Genomic DNA, 26,841 nt, shown 5'->3' on the forward strand with positions numbered 1-26,841 from the left:
TCTCTTTTTACTTCCAGCATGTGTTGAGCATGTTGAGTATTAAGGTGTATATGGGGAAGTTTAAAAGAAAAGTCAGGAATATATGGCAAAGAAAAGATGGGAAAACATGCCATAAAATCGTGAGTTATGTTTGGTAGCTGAGCAATGAATACCTCTGTCCTTTCAAATTTTGAAGTTCTACAAAAGTGGCCATTTCTTATTTAAGCTCTTGGAAGAATTGGAGAGAAGGCAGTGATATGATGAAGTTCAGGAAAATACTCTGAATCTTGAAAGCTTGTGAGACAATGTCATATTTCATTCTGCTGTCTTCTGTGTAAATCTGATTGCCCTGACAACACTGGGCTTCTGTGGCTGGAGTTGAGACCAGAGCTTAAACGTGGGATTGGGGTTTGTGTTGGAATCAAGAAAAGGCTTAATTCTGATGTTTGGCTAAAATATCTATCAGTAAAATTTATAAGTAACCCCACATATAAATGGTGCATCTATTGCAGTGGTCCTCTGCTGCTTCAATCTGCAACCTGAGCTAATGCTTTGGGGTTTTTCTTCCTTTTTAAATTGGGGAAAGAGAACCCAAAAGAAACAGTATTTGACGTGTTCTGCAGGTGGAGTGAAGTGACCCGCAAAGTAGAACTCTGGGTTCAAATTCTGGAGCTGAATGAGAATGGGGAATATTGCCCAGTGGAGGTGACTCCTGCCAAGGATGTCAGCACAGGAGGCATCTTCCAGCTCAGGCAGGTAAGGTGGCATGGGCAGGATTTCAGCTGCGGAAAAAGCACAGAAAAAGCAAAGAAACTTTTTATTTTGTGTGGTGAAAGGGTCATGTCCAAGCTCAGGTACAAAATAGGAGATTGTGTAAAACAGATACGAGGTGCAAGAAGGTGGAGTCCCTCTGCCAGTGTGAAAAATTCCGCTGTAAAGGTGATCAAAGACTTCCCTGGAATCTTTTTGCCCTGTTCTGTGATAGCACCTGGTAGAAAGGACACCAATCTCCACTGAACTTAATTATTTTTTAAAGAGGTCCAGAGTTCCCCTTTATTTGATCCTTCCAGCCAAGCACTCCTTTGTTCTTTGAATTCTACATGCATTAAATTGTTAATGCTTAACTGAATAGTTAACATTTTTTAAATGATAAGCCATTGCCCAGAGAACACAGGGAATTAGTAAAAGTTAGATACAGGCTGCACCTCTGACCTTGCCAGCTCCTTAGATTTTTATTTTCTTTTTTATTATAATTATTATTTCTTTTTTTTTTCTTTATGGTTTTACTGCAGAGCAGTTGCTTTGCTGCACTGATAGCATCAGTGGGTCAGAATTTTCAGTCAGGGAGACCAGAGTCAGGAAAAGTTCACTGAAATTCCAGTAGCTCACCAAATTATTTACACTCCTCTTTTGTAGTTGGGGAAGAGATCCCATTTTCCACCTTCAGAAGTATTAAAAATGAAATCCTTTAAGTGTGTGTTTGAAAACCCTCCAGAAAAGTAAACTGGGGAGTTCAGCTGAATGCTGAACTGTTGCTTTCTTTTCTGTAAATACATAAATCCTGTAAACATAAATCCTTGCAACAGAAGGGGGATCTCTTGAATACTTGGTCATTGGGATTCCCAAACCCACCACTTTGTTCTTTCCAAAATAAAAATATAATGTTGCTTGCCAGTGTCTGCCAGTAGAGGTCTCTCTGGAATTAAGCTTTCAGCACTTTATAATCCTTTTTTTCCAAGCATTTCAAATTGTTCTTCTGGGCAGGGACAATCTCGAAGGATTCAGGTCGAAGTGAGATCTGTGCAGGAATCTGGGACCTTGCCACTGATGGAGGAATCAATATTGTCTGTTGGCATTGGCTGTGTTCAAATAAAACATGTCAAGTCACAAAATTATCAGGTAAGAGCGAATATTTCATGTCAGTTCTGGCTATTTCTGAGACATGTAAAGCCATAAACTGATGTTCTGTTTGCTGCAGTTGAAGTCAACTCCATATGTTTCAAGTTTTGGGCTGGTTTGGGGGAATATTTTTTGAACCTACTTGAATGTATAAATCAAGGTCAAGATGAATTGTCAGAACTGCTTTGATGGTGGGTTTAGAGATTATTCAGGACAGTTTAAACCTCTGTCCTTCAGAAATTGTTGTGGAAGATCTTCCTCTTAATCAAAAATCATTTTCCCTGGCAAAAAGAATATTTCTAAGACCACCTTCTGTGGCTTTTCTGGTTTTGGTTGGATTTTTTTCCCTATCCTTAAGTCCCACAGCCTTAACACACCACTCAAAGAAGAAAAGGAAGTGCCAGTGTTCCTAAAATTCATTAGGAGTTTGTCCTGTAGTTTTTACTTAAAATATAGACATGGCAGCAATTTTAAGTAAGTATTCAAATTAAAATAAACCAGATGAACATGTATTCAAATAGTGTCCAGTTACAAATGTTAGAATTACATGAGCCAGTTGTGGCCCACAGTATGTGAGTTGTTTGACAACCTCACACACAACTGCATCTCATGTTAAACAGCAAATATATGGATCTCTTTTTAGGGATTGTCCTCTTGCAGTGCTCTCATCGTTTTTTTGGTGCAGTTTGATTTTTTTTCCCCAACAGATAAATTAAAATTCCGTCACTTTTCAGAGTTAACAAGCCAAAATCTGGTGCAACAGAATGAGCAAGTCTTTGGGCTTGTTTGATTAACTGCCCTGCTTGAGACAAGGCCAACTAAATGTCAAGCAGTTTATGGAAAACCAGGAGATGTCTCAAAATGTTTACACTTTTGGCAGAGTATGATTCAATCCATGTCTGCTCCCCCTTTTTTTGCTGAATTATTATGGCTTTTCCTTTCAGATTGATACTTGAGTTTTTTGTTGTCTCTTAACCTGAGCATTCCCCTCCCCTTACGTGTCAGGGTGCAAAAAGGGGAATTTTTTCCTACTTTTGCAGAAATCTCCCTTTCCAGCACCATCCTGGGCAAATTATTGCTGTTTTTCCCCATTATTCTTGTCCTAGTGACTCTGCCTGCAACCTTTGCATCACAGCAGTCCCTCATACCACATTTCCTTCCTATAAAGTGAGGAAACTCCTGAATGGAGCACGTTTCCCTCCTGAGACAGAATGAGTGATTCTTCCAAATTTTCCTTGAAAGCTCTCACAGACCCACAAGGTACAAGTCCCCCTTTTAGCCTGGTTTGTAAGGACAGGTCCCAGGTGAGCATCCCCTCTGCCTCACCCTGTGAATTCCTGATCCATCGACCAGTTTCAACCTTATCCCCCAGAGCTGCCAATCCCCAAAATAATACATTCTTTCAAAAAGAAAGACTTAAACTCCACTTGAGAGAGAGAGAGACTAGTGAGTTGTGCCTGACACTGATAACCCCCATGGGAAAGGGCTCCTGAAAGCCAGGTTTCATTAGCCCTGCTGCTCACAATGGCCTTCAGACCTGAGCACCTGGATTCTTAGTCCCCTTATTAGCATTTCTCTTATCTCAAGTAAATCAGTATCTATGGAATGTGAAGGATTTTCTAAAGACCTTGAACTGAGGAAATGCCTCTTCTGTATGGCTTTTTAATTTTAGCTTAGCGAAGTTTTTGCTTTCATTATTAAGATACAAAAGTAGACTCCAGGGGCTTGTTATTACTTAAATAGATAAGTGATAACTCCGTGAGGATTGGAGCCCTCATTCCTATTCCATTCACTGTGAGGAGGGGCAGTTGTGCTCAGTGCAAGTGGCTCTGCTTGTGGTGAAGGTCGAGGATTAAAGGTGGTGTCTGCCATCAGAAAATAAGGGAAATAAAATGTTGAAGGTCTACATTGTGACTCCTGCCGTGGCTGTCATCCCAATTCCCTGATAATTCACAAAGATGTTTGCAGTTCTTCTCCTTTAAATGCTGCAGCAAACTTGCCTCAGATTGTTTGTGCACACCTTGAATCCTGGGGGCAGTTTTGGGCCCCTCAGATAAGAGAGACACTGAGGGGCTGGAGCGTGTCCAGGGAAGGGAACAGAGCTGGGGAAGGGGCTGGAGCAGCAGGAGCAGCTGAGGGAGCTGGGGGGGCTCAGCCTGGAGAAAAGGAGGCTCAGAGGGGACCTTTTCCCTGTCCACAACTCCCTTACAGGAAGGGGGAGCCGGGAGGGGTCGGGCTCTGCTCCCAGGGAACAAGGGACAGGACAAGGGGAAGCAGCCTCAAGCTGTGTCAGGGGAGATTCAGGTTGGATATTGGGAACAATTCCTTCATGGAAAGGGTTGTCCAACCCTGGCAAAGCTGCCCAGGGCATTGGTGGAGTCCCCATCCCTGGAAATGTTCAAAAAGTTGTGACTGTGACACTTGAGGATGTGGTTTATTGGTGAACATGGTGGTGGTGCTGTTTTATGGTTGGACTTGGTCTTAAAGATCTTTTTCATCCTTAACAATTACATGATTCTCTGATTCTACACCAGACTGTGATTTTTCAGCATTTACTGTAACATTCACATTTTTCCTGCCTGTCCAGGATCAACAGGTTTCAAGCTGTTTCACTACAATTCTTCTATTTTCTTGGTGCAATTTAGGTATCCCACTTGCTTTCAATTATTAAGACTTCTAATAGTTTTATTGCTCTGAATTTCTCCATTGTAATCATTGGATTGTTCTAGTTTGGGTTTAGATGAGCTGATAGCAGCAAATGTCAGTGTGTTTTAATTCTGTGATCATACCATTGCTAAGCTCACACTTTTTTGTAAGACTGCTAAAATTGCTTAAAATAGTTACACCTTTTGCATTCAGTGTACTTTCCTGCTATCAAAAAAAAAAAAAATTAATGGCATGGTTTTGTATGTTTTGGCCTAGGAAGAAGAGGATGAAATGGACAGTTATCAGGTAAAAATTTTAAATTCTGTCTTACAATTGCAGGCATTTTCAGATTAAAACGTGTTAGAGGAGGATCAGCATTTTCTTGATATGCAGAAGAGACTAAAAACTTAGGAACTGGTTAGATTGTTATGCTCCAAAGCCTATGGTGGATGAGAGAGATGCCATAATGTGTATTTCCAATCCAAAATCCAATTGCTTTTTGGTTTGGGGGCTTTGGGGGGAACTGCTGGGGCAGGGATGGATTCCTAATAGGAGGAATCAGTGGGAGTGGTGTGTCATAGTTAAGGACTGAGGTTTCCAGATTTGCCACAAGGTAGTGGTTAGTGAGTCTGGGAGTAGTTTGGGGGCAAAGAACTGTATAAAATGAAGTTTTTTTCATCTGGGTAGTACAGAAAAACAGTTAGAGAAAGAGGTATCTTGGCTGGCAAGCAAAAAATACTTCAAATAAGATGTGGAAAGTTAAAGTGTTGGGATTTGTGAAGAAAGACTAAGAGAACTGGGGTTGTTTAACCTCGAGGAAAAGACAAGGCTCAAGTGGGATCTTGTCTGTGTAAATGGGAAGGGGTAAAGGAGACAGAGCCAGGCTCTTTTCTGTAGAATCCAGGGAAAGGACAAGAGGCAAGGAATCTCCACATTGGAAACTTCTGTTATTTATTTTTTGATTTTACCATGATGGTGGTCAAACACTAGTACATGTTGCCAGGAGAAGTTACGGAGTTTCCAACCTTGGGGATTTTTAAATCCCAACTGGACATAGCCCCTGAGCAAGCTGCTGTGGTTGACCCTGCTTTGGGCACAGGAGGAGTGGACTAGACAATATCCAGAGATCCCTTCCAACCTTAGCTTCTCTTGTGTTTCCGTGCAAAGGAAAACAGGGAAGAGCAAAGGGATTAATGGGAGGTCTGCTCTGTCTTCCTGATCCTCTTCTTGAGTGCAGGATGAGCATAAGGGTTGAGGGAATGTGTAAGCCACAGATAGGAAACCTTGGCTTTCCTGGGTCAGTATTTAACACGATTCCTCTCCCCCTTTGCAGGACAGGGACTTGGAGAGGCTCCGTCGGAAATGGCTCTGTGCCTTAACGAAGCGTCAGGAATATCTGGATCAGCAACTGCAGAAACTTGTTGGGAAGCCTGGTAAGGAAAATGCTGTTCAGGGTAATAATGTGATAGACATGTGCACACACTTTTTACCCTGATATAGTGCAAAATTTAGAAAACAAGTTAAATCTCTGAACTCAGTAATTTGCCTTCAGTGAAACTAAAGTTAGAGAAGCCTATATAAAATTGGTTGTTGTGTGTTCCTTTGTGTGCTGAATTCTGAGCAGAGTGGGGTTTATTCTGTTCTGGGGGGTATAAAATCATCAGCACGTGATAGAGGCACTAAGAGCTGCTCTCTGTTGACATCCTGCTTCGCCAGATAAAACAGAAGATGATGCAGATCGGGAGGCTCAGCTCTTGGAGATGAGGTTGACCCTCACAGAGGAAAGGAATGCTGTGATGGTCCCTTCTGCTGGCAGTGGGATCCCTGGAGCTCCAGCAGAGTGGTATGAGCACACACAGCCATGGGAGGAATGTAAAGATGATGCACTGAGCATTCCTGCCTTGGACTGTGGCCAGTTTTTTGCTTTCCTCAATCTGGCCCCTGCACACTGTATGAGCAAAGCTGTTAAAATTAGGCTTCTTGCTTAAATTATTTTATTGGGTTATGTATCTGAAATGCAGAAATACTGTTTGGTAAAGGATACTGCTATTGATCAGGGTGTAATTATAACCTTCTGGAAAAAAAGGAATCAATATTTATTACCACTGCACTTACCATTTTAAAAAATTAGCTAATATGTTAATTACCTAGTTCATTCACTTAAAAGGCTGCTCCCTCCTAATAAAACTGCATCTCCAGGAGCATTTTGTTGTGCTGCTGGTTTGAGAACAAACTCTGTTTAGTCAGCAAGTGTTCCATGTAATTTTCTAAACTTTAAAAATAGTAGAGAACACTTGACTGTAACTGCTGAGCTGTATCAGCTGTGAAGAACAACTGCAGATAAGGATTCGGGGTTGTGTCTCCTCAAACCTCTTGTCTTCAGTTGCTTTCAACTTCCTGAATATCTTTCCTGAGCAAACCTTTAACAGTATTTATTGATGGAATTGAGTGTTGTGGAGTTTTAAGCTGCAGTTTGTTAAAGCCAGTGCTGCTAAAACCTAAAAATAGCAAATTCTTGTTGGAAACAAATCAACCTTCACATCAAAGTGTTGGTTGAAAACAATGAAATATTCAGTATGATTCAAACACCTTCTGTATTACATAAGACCCCAACCTGCTCCTGCTCACCATAAATTCATCAAGTTTATCGTGAAAAGCTCAAAAGTCTTTTGTGCCCCATGTTACATTTCTAGTACCTTATCAATATTATGTGGCTTAGTTTTTCATTCTAAAAACAAACAAAACACCACCTCTGTAACCCCTTCTTCCATGATATAAAAAGGTGCCTTAAATAGCGGGTTTGGCTCTTAAATATGTGTTTTGTAGGAATGAGCAATAACTGTGTGGAGTGGCAGCATCAACGTCAGTTTGAAAACTTTAAGACTGGCTTTTCTGCTTCTCTCTCTGCTGTCTTCCCTTCCATCACTAATGCAGAGGAGTTTGCATTTAATAAATGTGTGTGTCAAAGTAAATAAACTTTATTTTGCTATTAGCATTTAAGAGGGGGGAAAACATTTCGGAAAGCAGAGGCCAAAGAAGATAATAATTCTAAGAGAGCTGGTATAAAAGAAACACCAATTTATTTGAGTCTCTCAGACTCTGCAACAGTAAATTAAAATAAAGCTGTTTGCCAAGGTTATCAGTGGTCTGGCTACAAATTGCAGTTGTACTGAATGTAATGTCCCATGGGTTTGTATCATCACAGACGTGTGCTGGGTAAATCTCTTACTTTAAATGCCACCATTGTCCCTGTCTTGCATTTTAGGACTCCTGTGGCTGGCATGGAAACTCACATTCCTGTTATATTCCTTGATTTGAATGGTAAGTGGCTCTTAAAATGACAGAGTACTTCAAAACAAACTTTATATAACCAATGACGTTATGGAATTTAAGCAAACTAATAAAATTAAGAAATGCCTGGGATGGCAGGTAGGTTAACTGCAGAGTGCACATTTTTCACTGAAACGTATTGTTTAATGCTTCAAAACACACAGTATTATATATGGAAGGTTTTAATAATCCCATGTTTCAATACATCCCAATACAAGATCCAATTTGAACAATGTATTAGCCAGGTACTTCTACCAAAAATGGGAAATTGGAACCAAGAAACCAGCAACCCCAAAACAAGTCCAGGGAGCCAACAGGGCCTAATCAGTCAAACAAAACCTTGTTAGGGTGTTTAAAAGAGGGTTAATATTTGGATGAGAAGTGTCAGGTGAGAGTGGGGAGGTGGCATTCAGCCTGTTGGGAGGAGATCTGTGCTGCAATCTCCTGACACTGATGGTTTGTCCACCTTGGAAAGTGCATCCACAGATCCAATGGCTTCAGAGAGGAGCTGGTTAATAATTCATTATGGGGAGGGACTCGAGCCAGGACAGGTTTAGCTTCTCAAACTCCAGATTTAAGGTTTTGTTTAGTCATGTTCTAAAAGTACTGTGTTTTCACTTGTTTAACCAGCAGCTTATCTTTAGTTAAAAATCCACACCACCTAGTTAATACCAAATGACCAATGTATTTAATGTGTGTATGTATATATATATTTAATGTGTTTATATATATACCTGCAGGCAAGGAGGGGATGTTTGCAGCTGAGAGTCCTCACATAACAGAGGACTTTAAAAGGCACGTTTGAGTCTGTGTCCCCAAATCTTTGTGCACACTTTCTATATAGAAACGAGACTCTTTTTGAAGTGGAACAATGCAGGAGCTTTTCTTTCGTAGGTGGAGTGGAAATAGCCAAGCTGGGGAGTTGGTGATGAAAATGTGAATTCATGGCTTACCGGATGTTTTTAAAGGGGGATAATTGCTTTGTGTCTCCTCACCTTCCACATTCCCTTCTGTTTGTAGCTGATGACTTCAGCTCCCAAGATAACCTGGATGACCCAGAAGCTGGAGGGTGGGATGCTACTCTTGTTGCAGAAGAGGAGGAGGAATTCTTTGAGCTGCAGATTGTGAAGCACCATGACAGTGAGGTAAGTGAAGATACAGACCAGTGTCTTTAGTTTAGGAGTCTTTCAATTGTTCTCTTTTTATACATTCACATGTGAAAGCAGTGCAGCAAAGATGTTTCTTAAATGAGTGACTTTGTGTTTTTAGGGAATACTCTAATATGCTAGGAGCATAATCATGATTTGAAAAATAGTAAATCCAAGCGTTCCAAAAGCTTGAGATTCAATATGTGTTTAACAAACCAAAACCCCTGAGCAAATTAGAGTACAGGAGCCCCAGCTGAAAAAACCAAACAACCTTAATTGTTAACATATGAACCTCTGCATTGTTACACTCATTGTCCTCCATTTTGCCACATAACTCCTGGTTTTACAGCTTTACAATTGTTGGTTTAGAATTTTTGCTGTTAGGTTTAGAATCTCTGATTTACTTTTTCTCTTAAAATTTTGGTCCTTTCTCTGAAACTTATTTTTTCTTATATTTTTACAGGACCTTTTTCCTGATGGTTTTGGTACGTTTTTTTTGCTCTGGTTTGTTTTTAAAGCCTGGAAAGATGGCTACTAGGCTATTTTTCTTATGGCTTGAAAATAAACCACTTAAATCTTCAGTAATATATATATTTTAACATTCAGAAAGAAAAAATCCAGCTTTTGCTGTATTGCTAGAAATGTTTCAGCAAAGTTACTTCTCAAATACAAACAGGAGAATTTTTGTGGTGTGATGGAAGATTTTCACTGCAATCTCTGTTGCTCTCTGGTTTATCTTAATAAATTAGGCCAAATGGTCCTGCGGTTCTGCATATTTTATAATTTATTTGCAATGATCCTGGGTATTCAAAGCTCTTTTTTCAAGAGGAAATGTTCCAGAGTTTGAGCAAGTTGGCATTTTTAATCCCAACGTCTTCACTTGGCGAACTAATCTTGATTTTTTAAATGGCCTCTTCTAAAGTGCAGGGGATTTTTTCTTCATAGGGAGCGAAACGGAGAAGCCGACTCTCAAAATTTATGTATTATGTATTTTTGCTAATTATGCTTAATTAATTATAGTTAATTATACACCTAATTATGCTTATTAGAGGATGCATTTTTTTTTTCCCCTTTGCAGGTGAAAGCGGAAGCCTCCTGGGATTCCACAGTCCACGACTGTATCCAGCTCAGCAAGGGAACGGCAGCGGATGAGAGGGTTTATCTGATTGTCAGAGCCACTGTCCAGCTCAGCCACCCTGCAGAGATGCAGCTGGTGCTGCGCAAGCGCATCTGTGTCAACGTCTATGGCAGACAGGTAGAGCTTTTGCAGTCCTTCCTGCTTCCTAGGACTCTCATTTTCCTGTCTTTCCTTTCCTCTCTGCCCAAATGGAAGCACCGTGTCGATGGCGTCCGTCGAGACGCTGAGCTGCCAAATCATTTTCATAGTCTCTCTTATATTGTGGATGATCATGCAGTTTGGTTTTAAAGGCACCTAAGAGTGAGAAATTTTGTCGTATTTGTACTAAGTCCTAAGTGTTTTATCCCCCATCACTGGAAAAGGTAGGAAGAGTTGATTTCGCATGAGCTCGGAGTTCGTGTTTTGTAAAAACTAAAGCAGGAAGAGTTAATTTCTCACGAGCTCAGAGTTCATATTTTGCCAAAACTGCATCAAAAGAAACGTGTATTTCCCTGCTCCTGCAGCATGTTCACACATTGCTGACTATTTCTATTCGTGCATCCAGGTATTTAGAAATAAACTAGAAATAGCTGGAGGAGAAATCTCTTTGTGCTGATTTATCAGAAGTTAATCGCTCTTGGTCTTTTTATGTTTTCCAATTGGTTTGTGCTCTCACAACAATGTGTAGGTGAGAGCAGGGTGTTTGATAAATGGAAAGCAGCAAGGTTGTCATTCCATTTGCAGCATCATGTCCTGAAAAATACATAAATCCTGAGAAAGATGGGGAGGAAGAGTTGGTTCAGCATTGTCTCAGAATCCCCTGGCAGTGATAATGACAAAGCAGAAAGCCTGAATTGTTATTCTGTTTGCACATGTGTAGTTAAAATGTGAAGCAAGAGCAAAGAGAAGAGGTGTGGTCACACCCAGAAACCCTGCAAGCAACTCCAAACTGCTCCCAGTGCTGGGAACAGAACTACAGTTCTTGGTGTTTTGACCAGGCAGAAGCTTTTTCTCAGCAAGGGACCAGTGAATTTTTGTCATCTAGAACTGGGGGAGTGTATCGAACATGATAAATTGACCGTGCCAATAATTCCAATTGTGTTAAGTCCTCATCAATTCTGGTTTCTACAGGTTTAGTCAATGCTGAGTTTTGCCTTCATTTGACACAGAATCTTTGGCTTTCTGGCTGTTTTTCTGAAACTCCCCCTCAATAACCTTTCCCTGGTGTTGTTCTCAGCAGCATCTTTGAATGACTCATCTCTGCATTAATTCACCAGGCCAGTTCTTAACCCTGCAAGGCGCCAAGTCAGCATAAACAATGACCATGCCCCTTAAATCATTCTTCATAACGATCTCTTTGGTCAAGAATTTAATGTCTGTACTTGTCAATATTCAAGACAAGTCACCTAGGGCTCTGTTAGAGGGAAAAAAAAACCACCTCTCAAACCAGCAGATGCTTTGTGTGCTGGTGAAGCAGTCACCTTGCAGGGAAGCGAGTGAATATTTTCTCTGTATCTAAAATACAAACAAGCAAATCGTTTTCTGCAAGTTAAAATCTTTGACTTTTACATATTTATTGGTTAGACTTTTCCACTTGGGCTTCTCTCACTGCAAACTGTGTTTATTTCAGCTGAAATCTGTTAAACTGTGCTTTCCTTTGGTTGCCTCCCCACAGGGCTTTGCACAGAGTTTCCTCCGAAGGATGTCCCCCCGAAGTTCCATTCCTGGCTGTGGTGTCACTTTTGAGATAGTCTCAAACATTCCAGAGGTGAATAATAAACCAGAGTGTCTGAAACTGGGCTAAGAGCCTCTAACTTTCTGCTTTTCCCCTTATTTCGAGTGTGCTGGCTCTTGCTGCTGCAACTGTGGTTTATAAAAGTTGAAGTATATTCCTTCACACGCTGTGACTTAGCAGCAACCTCCATCTTATCAGAGTCACTGTGTATTTTGTTGACTGAGCATCTATTTGCTCAGCTCCTTGAAGAAGCATTTTAAAGAGAGGGGGGAAAAAGAGGGAGTAAAACTGGGGGGGTGAAGTGCCTGCCGTAGGGAGCACAAAGTGGCTTTTTTCTCCGTGATGTCTTTATGCAACTCTTGATTCCTGAGCGTGTCCCTAGTTAGATGCTAATCCTTTCCTTCCAAAGAGATGCTCTATCAGAGCACTTGGAAAAACATTAACACATGAAGAGCCAAAACTCTGATTGCTGCCTGACTCTTTTGTGTTCTGCTGCAATTTGCACTCTGTGTTGAAATGTTTCTCGAGCAACGTTCTATTTTTTTCTTGCAACACACTCGAAATTCTGTTTTCCTCTCAGGTTAGATAACGCCCCAAAATGCTTGAGCACTTTTTAATTATGAAATATCTGAATGCAGCCCTTTTGCTAATTAATAGCAACGTCTTGCTGTGAGACTCAGATTAAAAAACCCCCGAAAACTCCAACAATAACCAGGTATTGCTTGAGATGTCTGCGACAGGGGTAGGAGCAGCTGTGCAGGTTCCGTGGCACAAGGCTTATTTTTAGGTCAGAATCTTAGATTAGGTATTAGGAAGAAATTTAGAATAGAGATATTAGGAAGAAATTCTTTGCTATGAGGGTGGTGAGGTCGTGGAACACGTTATGGACTCTCCATCCCTGGAAGTGTTCAAGCCCAGGTTGGATAGGGCTTGGAGAAACCTGGGATAGTGGAAGTTGTCCCTGCCCATGGCAGGGGGTGGAACTGGATTAGAATCCTGTGATTCTAATCTGCCCCAGAGCTTAAGTGCAAGCAATGTTAAATTGGTGCTGTGTGGTTTAAAAACACATTTTTTTCAGGACCGGTGTGGGAGATTTTTTGTTTTATTTTAAAAGCTGTCATTTCTTTTCACCTTCCCAGGATGCTCAGGGAGCTGAAGAGAGGGAGGCACTGGCCAGGATGGCAGCAAACGTGGAAGATGCAGCCTCAGCTGACTCTGAGGCCTATATTGAGAAGTACCTGCGGAGCGTCCTGGCCGTGGAGAACATCCTCACCCTGGATCGGCTGCGCCAGGTCTGCCCTAGGGCTGGAGCAGAGGAAACACTGAGAACATCTATGGCAGCACAAGTGTTCTCCTAAGTGCTCACAGTGGCTAACAACCAACCCAAAAACCCCACTCCAGTGCACACCTCAGCCTCCCAAAGTGGGCCTGTGGCAAACATCCAAGGAAGCAAATGTAGCCCTCTTTGCAGAGATGTCCTCACTCAACCCCTTGCAGGATGGATGGGGCTTTGTATTGAATGCAGTTATGGAATGCTTGGTTTGGTTTTCAGTCTGTGCATTATGGTTCAGAAAAAATAATTGTGTGGCATTAGCTTTTGCTTTCTGAGGCTTTAGTAGCAGTTCTGAAATTACCAGTAGATTTCTTGTCATTTTTCCCCATATCTTACCCTGAAGTAACCAAACCCATTCTGTCCCAAAGTGGGCCTGTGGCAAATATCCCAGGAAGCAGATGTAGCCCTCTTTGCAGAGATGTCCTCACTGAACTCCCTGCAGCACAGATAGGTCTGGGAGTTTTATACTGAATGCACTGTTATGGGATTCTTGGTTTGGTTTTCAGTCTTTGCATTATGGTTCAGAAAAAATACTTGTGTGGCATTAGCTTTTGCTTTCTGAGGCTTTAGGAGCAGTTCTGAAGTTACCAGTAGATTTCTTGTCATTTTTCCCCATGTTCTACCTTGACGTAACAAAACACGTTCTGTCAATAAAAAAGACATTGATTGGGTTAATTTTAAGTACTATAACTCGATCTGTTTACCAGGAAAAATACAGGAGAGAAAAACATTTATGGAAAATTGTTCTTCTGGGTATGAATTATGCAAGCACAAAAGAAAAGTTATGCAAAACAAGCTCCAGCTTGTGCCCGCCCGCTATAAATTCACGGTGAAGTGTGATGCACTCTAAATACCAAAAACAAGTTTCCTGTCATTTATAATTAGTTTAAAGGATTAAAATAGGAGCTCAGCTTGGAAAGGGAAGTCAGTCTTTGCATCTCTGTCATCTCCTAGAATTGGGACTAGCTGTAAAATCCTGCATGTGCCAATCAGCAAAATACTAGATGTTAAAGTTTATCCACTCTTAAAATTTGAGCTACTTTGTGTACAGATTTTGTATTACAGTAAAGTTTACAGGCAGGAGCCTGTGGAAAAAGGCAGTTCAAAAACATTTGTCTCATATAGACAAAACTATCCTGGGATGATCAGGGCTTAAATTCTTGCAAAACATCATATTTTCTTTGTTTTGCTTCTCTGTGATTGGCAGGAAGTTGCTGTGAAAGAGCAACTGATGGGAAAAGGAAAACTCTACCGCAGGAGCCTGAGCTCTCCCAACGTGAACAGGGTGAGTATTCCATGCTGGAATGTGCAGCAGGTCCACTCTTTCAATTCCAGGTCCTTATGATGCCGAAGTCATGGAGTATAGCAATGAATTTCCTTCTTTTTGACCCTTCTGTGCTATTTGTGATTGAGATCAAAGTGCAGACAAAACCTGCACATAATCCTGCTTTCATCACACAGGCAAGTGTGCTTGGAAGCACCTCCCTAAATCTGGAATATCTGAAAAAGCAACATAAAAAGAACTTTGCATCTTTTTTTTTCTGAACACCAGAGATTTTTCATTTACTTGCCAAGTTGAAGAATTTTTTTCCCTTTTTCTTTAGAAGATTTGAAGTTACAAGTATTTACTGAACTTAGAGTTTGTAACAGCGTTGTGCATAAGAAAAATAAGACTTCTGTTGTCCAAAATTTGGAAATAAATCCTTTGATAGAACTGGTAATCAAACTAGTCTAAAACTGTGGCTCCTCCCAGATCAATAACTGAGATTTCACCTTTTCTCTCTTGGATTTCAGTTCTGCTTTAACCACAAACCTATTTCTTTTCAGCCTTATTAGTCAAGAGGAATATTTATGAGTTCTTTAAGTTCTTGTTGAGAAATAATTCGACTTTTCTTAACTATTTCAGCTCTCTGCAAGCCGCCAAGATTTAGCACCCCCTTACAACCTGAGCAGTAACCGGGTGAGTACCTGCAGGAAATCCTGGGAATCTTCAGCAGGAAAAAGGAAATGACTCCACTACACCAGTTACAGGGGCTTAAGTGGGAAACATCTGTAAAAAATGGGGGCAACGTTCATGTGCTCCTGTATCCTTGGGACTGTTCCTAGGATGTAAATAGGTCTGGATGTGCTGCACTAGACCTCTCTGGGAAACTTCCCAGGTCTTTGTCATCCCAAGCACTGTGGGATGTACAAGGGCATTGTCAAGCTAAAGAGCTCTTCTAAAGCTGTCACCTCTGTGGGTGCAAATCTTCTGGGAGTATGGGACAGATTTGGGTTCATATATAAGTTCAGGTCAACATCTTGGACAGAATAGTCCTATGAGGAGAGTCTCTGACCTTCCAGTGGCCTTAGACTTGTGGTGGGTGATAATTCAGCCCATCCCACTCTGTAAAATCACCAGGATAGATCCAAAGTATTTCTTTAAAAGGGGAAAGATTAAATTTAAACTTATTTTCCAAATCCTAGATAAACTGAAAGGTCTCCTCCTGATAGATATTCTGCCCAGCAAGCTTGTAGTCATTTTAAAGGGGAGAATCTGGTGGTGACAAGGCATTTTAATGCATAATGCAGTTGCATGGAATAATAGAATTTTGATGTAGTGCTCCAGCTTTGGTTGCTAAGTCTGCTACATCTGATCCATGTAGGGAATGCTAAAACGTGTGCAGGTGATAAAGTGCTTATAGCAAGTTCTATTTGGAGACAACTGTGGGATGCTTCAATATTGTAGGTTTGGAAAAGCCAAAACTTAAAGGGCAGAGCTCTTAATGATTTCTGTTTTTCTCCTCCCTTCCCCTCAATGATTTCTCTCATTGCATGTTTCAGAGTCCAAAGGTCCCAGCAGAGGTAATGCATTAGGTCCACCTAATGAGTGGGATAATAATTTTATCTCACTATAAAGTGTATTTTGCTCGCTCACACGCTTTTATTTCCTGCTTTGAAGATGCTGCTGGTGGTGCCTCGTTTGCATAGTGCACAGCAAAGGAGTTTTTCCATTGAAAAGCTGGTCATTAATGCAGAGTGAACTGGTACAAAGCAGAGAAGTTTCTCCTTGGGTGCATCTGATGGTTTGTTACAGAGCTGGAGCTGTTTAGTGCCGTTTTGCCCAGATTTTTGGACATGGTGAAATTATTTTGGAAATGACCCCATCTCAGCTAAAAAAATAGGCATTAAAGCAAGCAAATATATAAATATCTGCCAGTTGTGTGGACATTGGCCTGGAGATGAGATAAACCGTGACACTTCTTCCAAATCCTTCTCAAACTCTATGGCTTTTGTAGTTCAGTGTGAACAGCTCTTGGTTTCTATGAACTAATGGTTTTAAAGTAAAACTGGGCCAATGGAAAACACGTTTATCCTTAGTTTCGTGTTAATGCTCCTGGAGCAATGACTCTTTGTCCCAAGTTTTGGTTAACTGGAGTTAACTGGTAGTGGCTTGCATGAGGTTTTAGCAGCTCTTCCCGTGGTTGTAGGTGCTGACAGACACTGTTGTACTGCAGGAACGTGGAGCTGGGGTGGTGGGGATCATCCCTTTGCTTGCAGTGAGCTTCAGTTCAAGGCACTTGTTACTCAGGACATGGAGGGTTCAAACTCCTCAGCTGGAAATTTGTGGTTTCAAATGGATCTCTGGTTCCAAGGCCAGGTTGGATGGGGCTTGGAGCAACCTGGGCTAGCGGAAGGTGTCCCTGCTCATGGCAGGGGGGTGGAGTGAGATGGTCTTTAAGGTCCCTTCCAACCCAAACCATTCTGTGATTCAATGGTCCAGTTTCCATAGGGAGATGAACAAAGCTTTTGTAATCACAGTGGAATATTAAACAAGTTCTTAAATGTTCCTGTAGCACACAGACATCATAAAGCTCACTGGTGATATCAGTCCTGTCCTGTCTGTTTTAGCATAAAGGACCTGAGAATGGCTTGATAGGCAGAGCTTTGGCTAAGCTGGGTGTCTTTGTCACTTGGTGAGAGAGTTGGTGAGAAAAGAAGTCTCCTCCAACATTCATGTATTGTTATTCTCCCAGGAATTTAGTGTTGTTTACGAATAACTATAAGAAGTTAATCTAAAAAAGGGATATATTATATCATAAGAAACACCAGTCACAGGGTAGTAACAGCACCTAGAATTGGATGCAGAACTAATGTGTCAAACCTGTGTACTTAATATTAATTAATTATTTAATATTAATGGGAGCTCTCAACATGTTCCAGATTATTCTTCTCCTTAACTTTTATTCCACGACTTCATTTCTCTCTCTATTTTTAACATGGTTGTTCCTTGCACTCCTGCTGTCTTTACCATGGACTTTTAGCTTTGTGGAAGGGGCTCTTGGGTCTCATTCCTCTTACATGAAGCACCATCCATGCTGGTAAAGTTTGGAATGTGGATGCTGCTTCATTCTCCAGCACTGTGAAGAGCCAGGACTTGTTCCCCTAAATGACAAGAATACTAAACAGTTTGGAATAAGAAGTAAAGATGGTGTTGGTGCAACTAAAACAGGCAGCTTGGAAGTTTCCAGAATTATGGCCTGGATTCATCTTGCAGACACAATTGACTGATTTTTTCTAAAAACATGGATGGATGGTCACACCTCCATGAAGAGCTGGAAAAGCCCTTCTCCAGGACTGGAACAGAGGTGTGGGTTTGGCACATTTTGGAAGAAAAATATGAAAGGATATCTCTGTGTGCTGACACCACAGAGAGCTTCCACTGGGATTTTTTAAAATAATAACTCGTAATTTTAAGCTGCTTAACTGGCTGAGAAGGCAAGGAGATACCTTTTAAATTCACTTCAGAAGACAGTCTGATGGACTATTCTTATTCTGTTAACAGGACTCCATGTGGTCTCACCTCTAAGTTCCATCTGCTTGCTTAAATGAGAAAAAGCCAATTTTTACTCCTGTTATCACCACAGATATGGTTACAGGAGAGTGAGATGAATTTGATTCCTTCTTGCACATCAGCACATGTCAGTGATGCAGGAGCACAGAGTGTCTCAGTAGTGATGTAAGATACGGAGATGAATTTTTGTGTTCCAGGGCGCTCGCGTTGGAAATTCGAGTTAATTAAATTTACTTGGAAACTGAATTTAAAAATTAAGTTGACTTAGCTGGATGAATCAGATGCACAAAGAATGGAAGGCACCTCTGACTCGTTTTACAGGTCTTCTTCAGACTGAATCACATACTGATGAAAATTTTCATGAGTTGTTGTTAAAACACCTTTGCACAAAGAGCCATTCTGTCTTGGACAGTCATCCTTCCTTTCACAAATGTCCAGTATTTGTAGCTCAAAAGCCAAATAAGACAAGATTGTGCCACTTAACCTTCAGGTTTTTCTGGGAACCAGAGTTTTTTTCAGCAAATTGATACCAGGTAGATTGAATTTGAATAATCTTGCTGTTCATGAGAACAAGTGCCTTTGTCTCAGCTGTGTGTCCCAGCTCTGTGCTTGTATTTAAGTGCTACATGGTCACCTTTTCCTAAGCCTTTGCTGAACTGCTAAAATAATAAAAACACAAGAACTATTCATTTCTCTTACCCAGTGCCTGCATTTTAATGGTCTGTCAACCTCAAGAAAAGATTTGTCAGGTAAAGCCTACAGATTTCTCAGGTAGTGATCACCCCTGTTTGCCCTAAAGATTTTGTGCATGTTGGGGGTGACCTGGAATAAATTCCCTGGGGGTTTTCATGGAGGATGTGTGAAAGAAGGGAAGGCAGAGGAGAAGAAGGAGAAGGCATTAGAGAAACAAACCCCTTTATAAACAGCTCTGCTTTAAAATACATCAAGGGACACACATTCTTCTGGTGGCTATTTTTGATTTGTTAATTTAAGTCACTTGACCTCTGTTTGGTCACTTGGCAGAGACCAAATATATTCATGAAGTGATGGCTCCTCTGAGCAAATGATTTACAAGCTTCCTTTCTTTCTCTCACCACCCTTCTTGATGGAGGAAAGATTCACAGCTCTTAAATAATAGTCATTGCTTAGATTTAAAGTTTTAAGTCTTTCAGTGCAGATGGGAAACTTGGGAACATCTTCAAGTTAATATAGTTAATAATTCTTTTTTTTTTTTTTTTTGAGATGGGTTATCTTTCAACCCAGCTTAGTAAAATCAATCATTCATGAACTACCTTTTGCCTCTGCAGATTCTGTGCACAACAGTTGACCCTTTCAGTTGTCTCCAGTGTTTTCTTTTGCAAATGTTTCTGCATCCGTTGCCCCGGTTGACCTGATTTTAATGGTTTGCTTTCATCGTGGACTTGAGCCTCTCAAATCTGACCTTCAGTCTAAAATGATGATCTTTCCATTCTCTCCAAAGCAAGTGTTATTTGAAAACTCAATATGCTTAAAGTATGTGATCAGAGAAACCCTTTTGTTGAGGCGTATTCCTGTCTTCATTTTATTTAACCTGGAAAAATACTTAAAATTATGTAGAAAATGTAGTCATCCATAGTATTAAAGCTAAAGCAAAATTTCCAAAAGATCCTGAGAAAAAAGGCTTTTCCTAAGGAAAAAGTCCCTAAACATAACACTAAACACTAAACATTGCCATTCTGAAATGAATATTCTGAAAGTGTTTTGCTGGTTTTTACCTACTCCATTTTTTTTTCATCATTCCCAAACAGGGTAGAAAGTCAAGAGACTTGCCTGAACTAATTTTTCTTGGAACAGTCAGTGAAGGGCACTTCTGACTCAACAAATCATGATTCAGGAAATGATTTAGTTGCTCCTTACCTGCACTGAGTCCATGTTCTAGTAAGCTGGAATATTCTTAGTATTTGTAATATCCTTGCTGTTTCTTATGTCTCTGTGGTCTCCAGAAGCACTTAGACTTGGCTTAAGACATGTCACCTTTATCCATTTGTCTGAGATCCAAAAGGAACACTAATCAAGCTTTGTTATGTCTTCCAAAAACAAAGCTTTCAGATGCTTTTCACTCTTCCATAGTTCTTTTTCTTGACTCAATGCCAACATCTACCAGGCTGGTGGTAGAACAGACCAGAAGGCAACAAAACCAAGCAGTATTTCAAGATTGAGTCCTTTGAGGTTTGTTTTGAGTCTTATATTTTTTTATTAAACTCCTCCAGCACCACTGAGCTGGTGCATTCAAAAAATACTGAGTTATATGAGATATTTTCCTGGTCTGCAGAGAGTATGAACTATTTTCTCATGGTTTTGACTCTTTTCTTGCAAACTAATTCATCAATGGGAGCCAGAGACTTCAGGAAATATTTCACATCCCAAAAAGAAAAGACAGGTTGAGCACAGTCTGAAGTTGCTGACTGTTTCCAGGATGGCTTTCAATGTCTGCACGTGAAATTATTAAAATATCAGGATGAGAAAAGCAGTCTCTGAAGCAGTATTTTGAATGGATAGAAGTGAGACAAGGCTGCACGTGGTGAGGCCACCTGAAAGAAACCTGCACTCAGAAACACAAGACTGCAAAAGCCTAAAAAGAGTTTGTGGATGAGGAGTAGGAGAGACTGTTTCACAGAAGCATTTGGTGGAATTTTCCAGACTTTTTGATGTAAGGCATGAATGAGTTGCAGGTCAAATACAATGCTGAAGCTGGGGGCTGAAGGTATGGGTAGAACAGCTCTGCCATCTGTGCTGATAGAGCAGGAAGGGCTTAAACACCAAAGTCCTCAAAAACACAAGACTAAATAAACCCCTGGTGTGTCACTGCTGGTCCCAGCCTGGGTTCTCTCAGCTGGACATTCAGGATGGCTCAGAACTCAGACATCCATCAGCCTTTAGTTATCCCAAATTTTCCTTCACAGATACAGGCCTTGTCTCTGCATCCAGCAGGAGGGGTGTGAGCTGGTCGAGGTCTGAAGTCTTGCCAAAGTGCAAGTTACTTGCTATTCAAAGCAGGGGAGCTTTGATGGGACTAACCTATAGATCCAAATGGAAATGATTTTTGCCCTGGGCTGCTCACTGTGACCTTCAACCCATTGGAGAAATCTATTCCTCCTATCCTGGCTTATTTATTATTTGTGAAACATTCATGGCTTGGAGTTACAGTTAAGATTAGTTTAGCTGCCTGTCATTTCTCCATTCAAGGTCAGATTAATTCCTTGTATCCAACAGTGTGAAGCTTCTTGAAAAGGCACTTTTCCCCCCTCTTCCTCCAGGAAAAAGATATATATTAAACTTCTGGTCTGGGATGCAGCAGGTCCATCCATCCCTTGTTACTCCTTTTGAGTATGTTCACTGTACCATCTCACTGTGAAAGTATTTTCTGTTATGTCTTTTAAAAAACAATCAAGGTTTAGGTACAGCATAACCCAGATGAGTAGAGATGTTGTACCAGCCATAGAAAAACTCTTTTAAAAAATAGGATAAAATCAGTTTGACTGCACCATCCTGTCCTTGCAACCTCTGTTTTCTGGAAAGGTGAAACTTTCCAAGCTTTTCCTGAGAGGACTTTTTCCACAAGACACTGAGATTTCTTGTAGCACTTGAGACTGGATGTTTTTGACCCCTAGACTCGTAAATGAATATTGAATTGCCTCAAGGTCTCCTATAAATTAAGTAAATTAGAAGGAGCTGCTTTGGCAGGCATTGCATGTGTGCCTCCATCAGAAGTTTGCAGGACAACCACATGGATTTTGGTGCTTCTTCACAACTAATGTGCTCAGTTTGGTGAAGGAATTCACTGTCCTGTATCCACATGAAACTTCCAGTAGAGACACACTCTGGACAGTCACTTGGTGTGATCATTGCAGATAAATTTTGCCTATTAAGGATGATAGAGTTGGGGAAAAATGGATTTGGCCACATGGATTCTTGACACCCTTGTGCTGGTGTGAAATAGTGCTGGGGGATTCTCCCTGTTAGCCAAGATCTTTGTCATTGAGCCAGTTTCTGGCTGTAAGATTGAGATGAAAACCACAGTGGACCTTTGTAAGAGCCAAAGAAATCACCCCCCATGTTCAGAATAGTGTGCACCTCTCTTGGGATCCATGGGAAAACCCAACTAGAGAACCCTGGGATCTTGGGAAAGCAGATGACCTATTGCTCTCTCAGTCTCTGTTTCTCCCTACCTCATCTCCACTCAGTCTTTCTAGGTCTGAAATCATGTTTCATCTTCACTAACCATGTCAAAACTCTAACCTGTCTTTGATGGATCTTTTTCCTGGTTTCTGGTGTCTGCGGGTTGTTCTTTGTATTCCATCTCTCTCTTTCCAGGCTGTTAGAAAACTTGCAGTACTCCAGTTGCTTCCTGTTGATCTTGAGCTCATCCTTTCTCTGACTGCAGGGACAAACATGCAGCCTTTAGGTCTTGTATTTCTTGTCCTATTCAGAGCTCTGGGTGTCCTCACCCCTCTCTGACACTACATCCAGTCCCCACTCATGAGTAGATACACAAAATATTCAGGAATTTTGGGCAGACAGTACTATATTATTTTCACCTGGTTGTAGCACTCTCAACTTCCAAACCACAACTGAGTGAAATATCACAGCTTTGAGGTCTATAAATAAACTTTTCCTGTGCCTTTATGCTGAGGGTGCTCCACCTTTGCAGGGCTGGGTCTTCCACCTAAAAGTGCCTCCGGGGAAGGGTCTTTCCTCAGCTCTGGAATTCTGACCTTTGCAAAGGGGCTGTGCAGGCTGGTGTGGGGTCTCAGTATTGCTGTGCTCTTGCTGGGGTGCCAACTTGGAAAAATACAACTTTTTTTTCCCCCTCTAGGGTCGATGGGAGAGTCAGCAAGATGTGTCCCAAGGTGCCACAAATTCCAGTAGAGGCATTAGTCCATCTCGTACCTCCCTGCCGGGCTCTGGGCAGCAAAACCACTCTCCTGATCCAGGTAAAGAAATTCCTACAGCTGAGAGAACTTCCCTGAAAGTGTAATGAAGCTACTGCAGCTCCTGAGTGAAGGATAAAGCTGAACTGCTCTCAGAGAGTGCTTTCCTTGGCAATTCTTTACCACTGGAAGATGTCATCATAGACTAAAAAGATAATAGTGTGATAAATTTTGTTAGGGGAGGTTGGGTTGGGTTTGGTTATTTTTTTTTTGTCTTTCCCCAAATAATAACTACTGTAATTTTGTAATGTTATTTTTCCAACAGGTATTGGTAGCCTGGCTGCTTCCTACCTGAATCCTGTCAAGTCCTTCGTGCCTCAGATGCCAAAGCTGCTGAAGTCTCTCTTTCCTGTTAGAGATGAAAAAAAGGGCAGGCAAACCTCTCCCCTTGCACAGCAGGTAAAGCATTAAATCACCCAGGCTCTGCAGCAATCTTGGTGAGTGCTGTTAGACTTGCTGGCAAAGTGCTGTTTTATATGTTGTTGCAGAGCAAACCAAGCTTTTAGTCACAGCAAAGCCTCGTGATGCATTTCCCCTCCACTGTCCAGAGATAGTGGAGCTGTTTGAACTTATTGATACACTCTGCCCACTTGGCTTTTTACAAGTGCCAGCTCCACTCCCAGGGTGATTTATGGGGCTCCCACTCGCAGCAACAATAGTAAAATTTATGAAGTGCACTTAGTGTTGTTTGGGTATTGCCAAGAGGGAAATGTAATTCTATTTTTAATTTGTTATTTCATATGCCCTTCCCTCCCACCCCTTGCCCCAGCTCCTGTCACCTTTTACCATCTTCTACTCTGTACTTTGGGCAGTTGCTTTTGTTCATTCTCATCTGTTCCACGTGTCAGGGAAATACTTGATTTCTTTATTGTTTTGGATGTTGGGCAGCAAAGCTCCACCTGCTCCAGATGTGGCTTCTGTGCTCTGAGTTAATGCATGGTCAAGCTGACTAAAAAAAAAACTCCTGCCTTTAAAAAAACATCAGATGAAACACAGAATCCCATTATAAATAATATTATCTCCTTTATTTGCAAGGTTCTGGTTTATTTATAAAGGAACAGTTCTCTGTAGTGTAACTCTGGAAGGTTTAACAAACTGTTGTGAAGATAAATCTGGAGCCAGATCTCTTAAAGTTTTTGGGAGTCTATTCTGTCCCTGCTTTAACCACCCAGGTCATTCTGCTGTCAACTCGTCTGGAGTTCTGGAAGCTCATAACTTGTTAACTTAGACCTCTCCTCACCCCTTGCCATGCAGACAAATGTTTCAAAGAGTATCTTTCTCAAAACAAAGCAGAACAAACCCTGAAATCCTCAAAAAAACTCTTTTTTTTGTGGTTGGATCCAGAAATTCTGTTGAATTTTTGCTACAGCTAAACTTGCCGTTACAAGAACATCCCAGGACTGCAGGAAGTTGTTTTGGCATCATAAAAGTACAGTAAATATTAAGTAAATACAGCAAAAATAAATCCACTAGCACTTAAGTATTTTTAGAAGTAACTTATTACACATGTAGCACAAATAAGAATAAGGCAGATGTAAAATATTTTTAGTTTGACTGGGGGTTTATTCTCTACAAAGTAACAATTTAATGCTTTGGGTTCTCATGTTGCCTTTTGCTTGGTGTTGAGGCTGGAATCATATAAACCTACTCATTTATGAAATGTAGGAAATTAAAATGAAGACAGTGGCTTTCTTTAAAGGTATTTGGGTATCAAAAGATGCAAATAGATGCTCTTTACAATTGCAGTGAGAGCCTTTCACACCTTCTTGAATTCCTACTGAATCAATGAGAGCTGAGATGAGAAATGAGGCCTAATTTCCTGTCTCTAGTCTAACCACCTGTTCCCACTCCTTTACTGTTCAAGATCAGTCTTGTATTATTTGTCTGGAAGTCACTTTTTAAACTACAGAGACATCTCTTTAAAGATATTTTAATTTCTGTTATGGATTACTAAGGAAAGTCAATCAGATCGTGATCTCAACACATTTTAATAGGAGGGAAAATGCTATAAATGCTTTGGTTTTTAAAAAGATAAAAGCTGATCTGTAAAGAGGAGTGTGATGCTTTAATGCTTGGTTGCCCTGGGGAGCAACCCCGGTTTTTCCATGACCACTGGATCTGTATAACATAATGAAATGGTAAAATTATTCTCTAGTTTTGTAATAGAACAAATCAGTTGTGTTACAAATACAGTGGTTTGAGAGGTTTCTACGTATTCTTTGGAGCTCTGTCAGTAAGGAAACATGGTTTCTTCACTCTTTGTTGGAAATCCCAGTGAGTCTCTGAATATCCTGAGTTGGAAAAGACCCACAAGGATCAAAGTCCAGCTCCTGGCTCTGCACAGACACCCCAAAATCCCACCCTGTCCCTGAGAGTGTTTTCCAAACACTCCTTGAGCTCTGCCAGGTTTGGTATTGTGACCACTGCCCTGGGGAGCCTGTTCAGTGCCCGACCACCCTCTGGGGGAAGAATATTTCCCTAATCCCAACCTAAGGAAAGAAGAGAGAGGAAAATCAGAAGGAGCTGCTCCAGAATTAGCCAAGAATTTGTGCAGCACAAAAATAAAGAGGTGCTGTTGCAGCAGGGCCGGCTCGAAGATCATAAATATCCCCTCTCATAATCTTTCTTGCTGTTCCTTTCTAATGGCCTGAGGATGCAAATGTGGGCAGAGGAATTGAGCTGGAGGTGGTGATGGATGGCTCTGGTACCAGGGGGGACGTGGGGGCTCTGGGGGTCACTGCTGGGCAGGCAGAGTTAACACCTCATCGCTTACCTGCCACGGTGGGGCAGCCAGCCAGGAGTTCCTGGGGAACTGTAGGAAACTGTGCCACGGAGAGGACACAAAAATGATCTTTCTGGGTCTCAGGGAATACAGAACAGGGCATCGTGTGCTGTGGAAGGATAAAACTTCAATGCACAGTGGCAGGGGATATAAACGAATGTGCAAGGTGGGAGCAGGTGAGTGATGAACTACAAAAGTATAAAGGGAAGGAGAACCCAAAAGGGTTTTTCAGCTTTAATTGCAAAGGAATCTGCCCCCCAACTGGGAAGTGATGGAGTTTTCTTGCTGTAAACAACAAATTGGGAGAGGAAGGTTCAGGAATAGAAATGACAAAGCAAATGGAAGGATCTAAATCATCCTTTCCTGGCTAAAAGCTGAGATCTGGGGGGAGGTTTAGGCTGGATATCAGAGAAAAGTTTTTCACCCAGGGGGTGGTTGGGCACTGGAACAGAATCTCCAGAGAAGTGATTGCAGTCCCAAGGCTGCCAGAACTCAAGGAGCATTTGGACAATGCTCTCAGGGACAGGGTGGGATTGCTGGGGTGCCTGTGCAGGGCCAGGAGTTGAACCGAGTGATCCTTGTGGGTCCCTTCCATATCAGGATATTCTCTGATTCTATGAAAAGCAAATGAGCTGATATGTAACAACAGGTTTTTGAACATAAATACCAAAAATCTAAGTGGATCCATTTAGTATTTTCCCCTGATTCCTCAAACAACTACAGTGAAAGAGAAGGTCCAAAGGTCTTGTCGAGCTCCTTTTTCAGTGCATGTTTTGATACATTATTTGATGGTACTTAATTATCTAATGTCATTTAAACTTGTTCTGGAAAAATGCTGGTGAACCATCGTGAACTGGCTGGCCCAGATGTTGAATTAAATTTCCAGTGTGGTATAGTTGAATTATCAGGGTTAGGTGGCTGTACAGCTCTGCAGAAAGCCTCAGATGTGTTTTGGTGCTCCTTGTAAGCAGGATCTTATGGCTAAGGTGATTTTAGTGCTTCTGAGCATCGTTTCCAAGGGAGCAGGACTTCACCTTTCCCAGGTTTATAACTGAAGTTAAGTTCATC

General features: G+C 41.2%; 1 protein-coding gene across 1 annotated transcript in view; it reads left to right on the forward strand.

Moving 5' to 3' along the window:
- KIF13B (kinesin family member 13B) overlaps positions 1 to 26,841 on the forward strand; it is a 128,412-nt gene that overhangs the window by 85,622 nt on the left and 15,949 nt on the right. Inside the window, 14 exon segments of the mRNA XM_027697776.1 lie at positions 603 to 735; positions 1,744 to 1,878; positions 4,801 to 4,830; positions 5,858 to 5,957; positions 6,241 to 6,367; positions 7,790 to 7,845; positions 8,875 to 8,999; positions 10,081 to 10,257; positions 11,795 to 11,887; positions 12,994 to 13,146; positions 14,395 to 14,472; positions 15,094 to 15,147; positions 22,877 to 22,994; positions 23,257 to 23,390. Of these exon segments, the coding sequence (XP_027553577.1) occupies positions 603 to 735; positions 1,744 to 1,878; positions 4,801 to 4,830; positions 5,858 to 5,957; positions 6,241 to 6,367; positions 7,790 to 7,845; positions 8,875 to 8,999; positions 10,081 to 10,257; positions 11,795 to 11,887; positions 12,994 to 13,146; positions 14,395 to 14,472; positions 15,094 to 15,147; positions 22,877 to 22,994; positions 23,257 to 23,390 (1,513 nt within the window).

Source organism: Neopelma chrysocephalum, unplaced genomic scaffold (assembly GCF_003984885.1).
Source record: "Neopelma chrysocephalum unplaced genomic scaffold, ASM398488v2 Primary Assembly neopelma1_123, whole genome shotgun sequence".
Taxonomy (NCBI): Eukaryota; Metazoa; Chordata; class Aves; order Passeriformes; family Pipridae; genus Neopelma; species Neopelma chrysocephalum.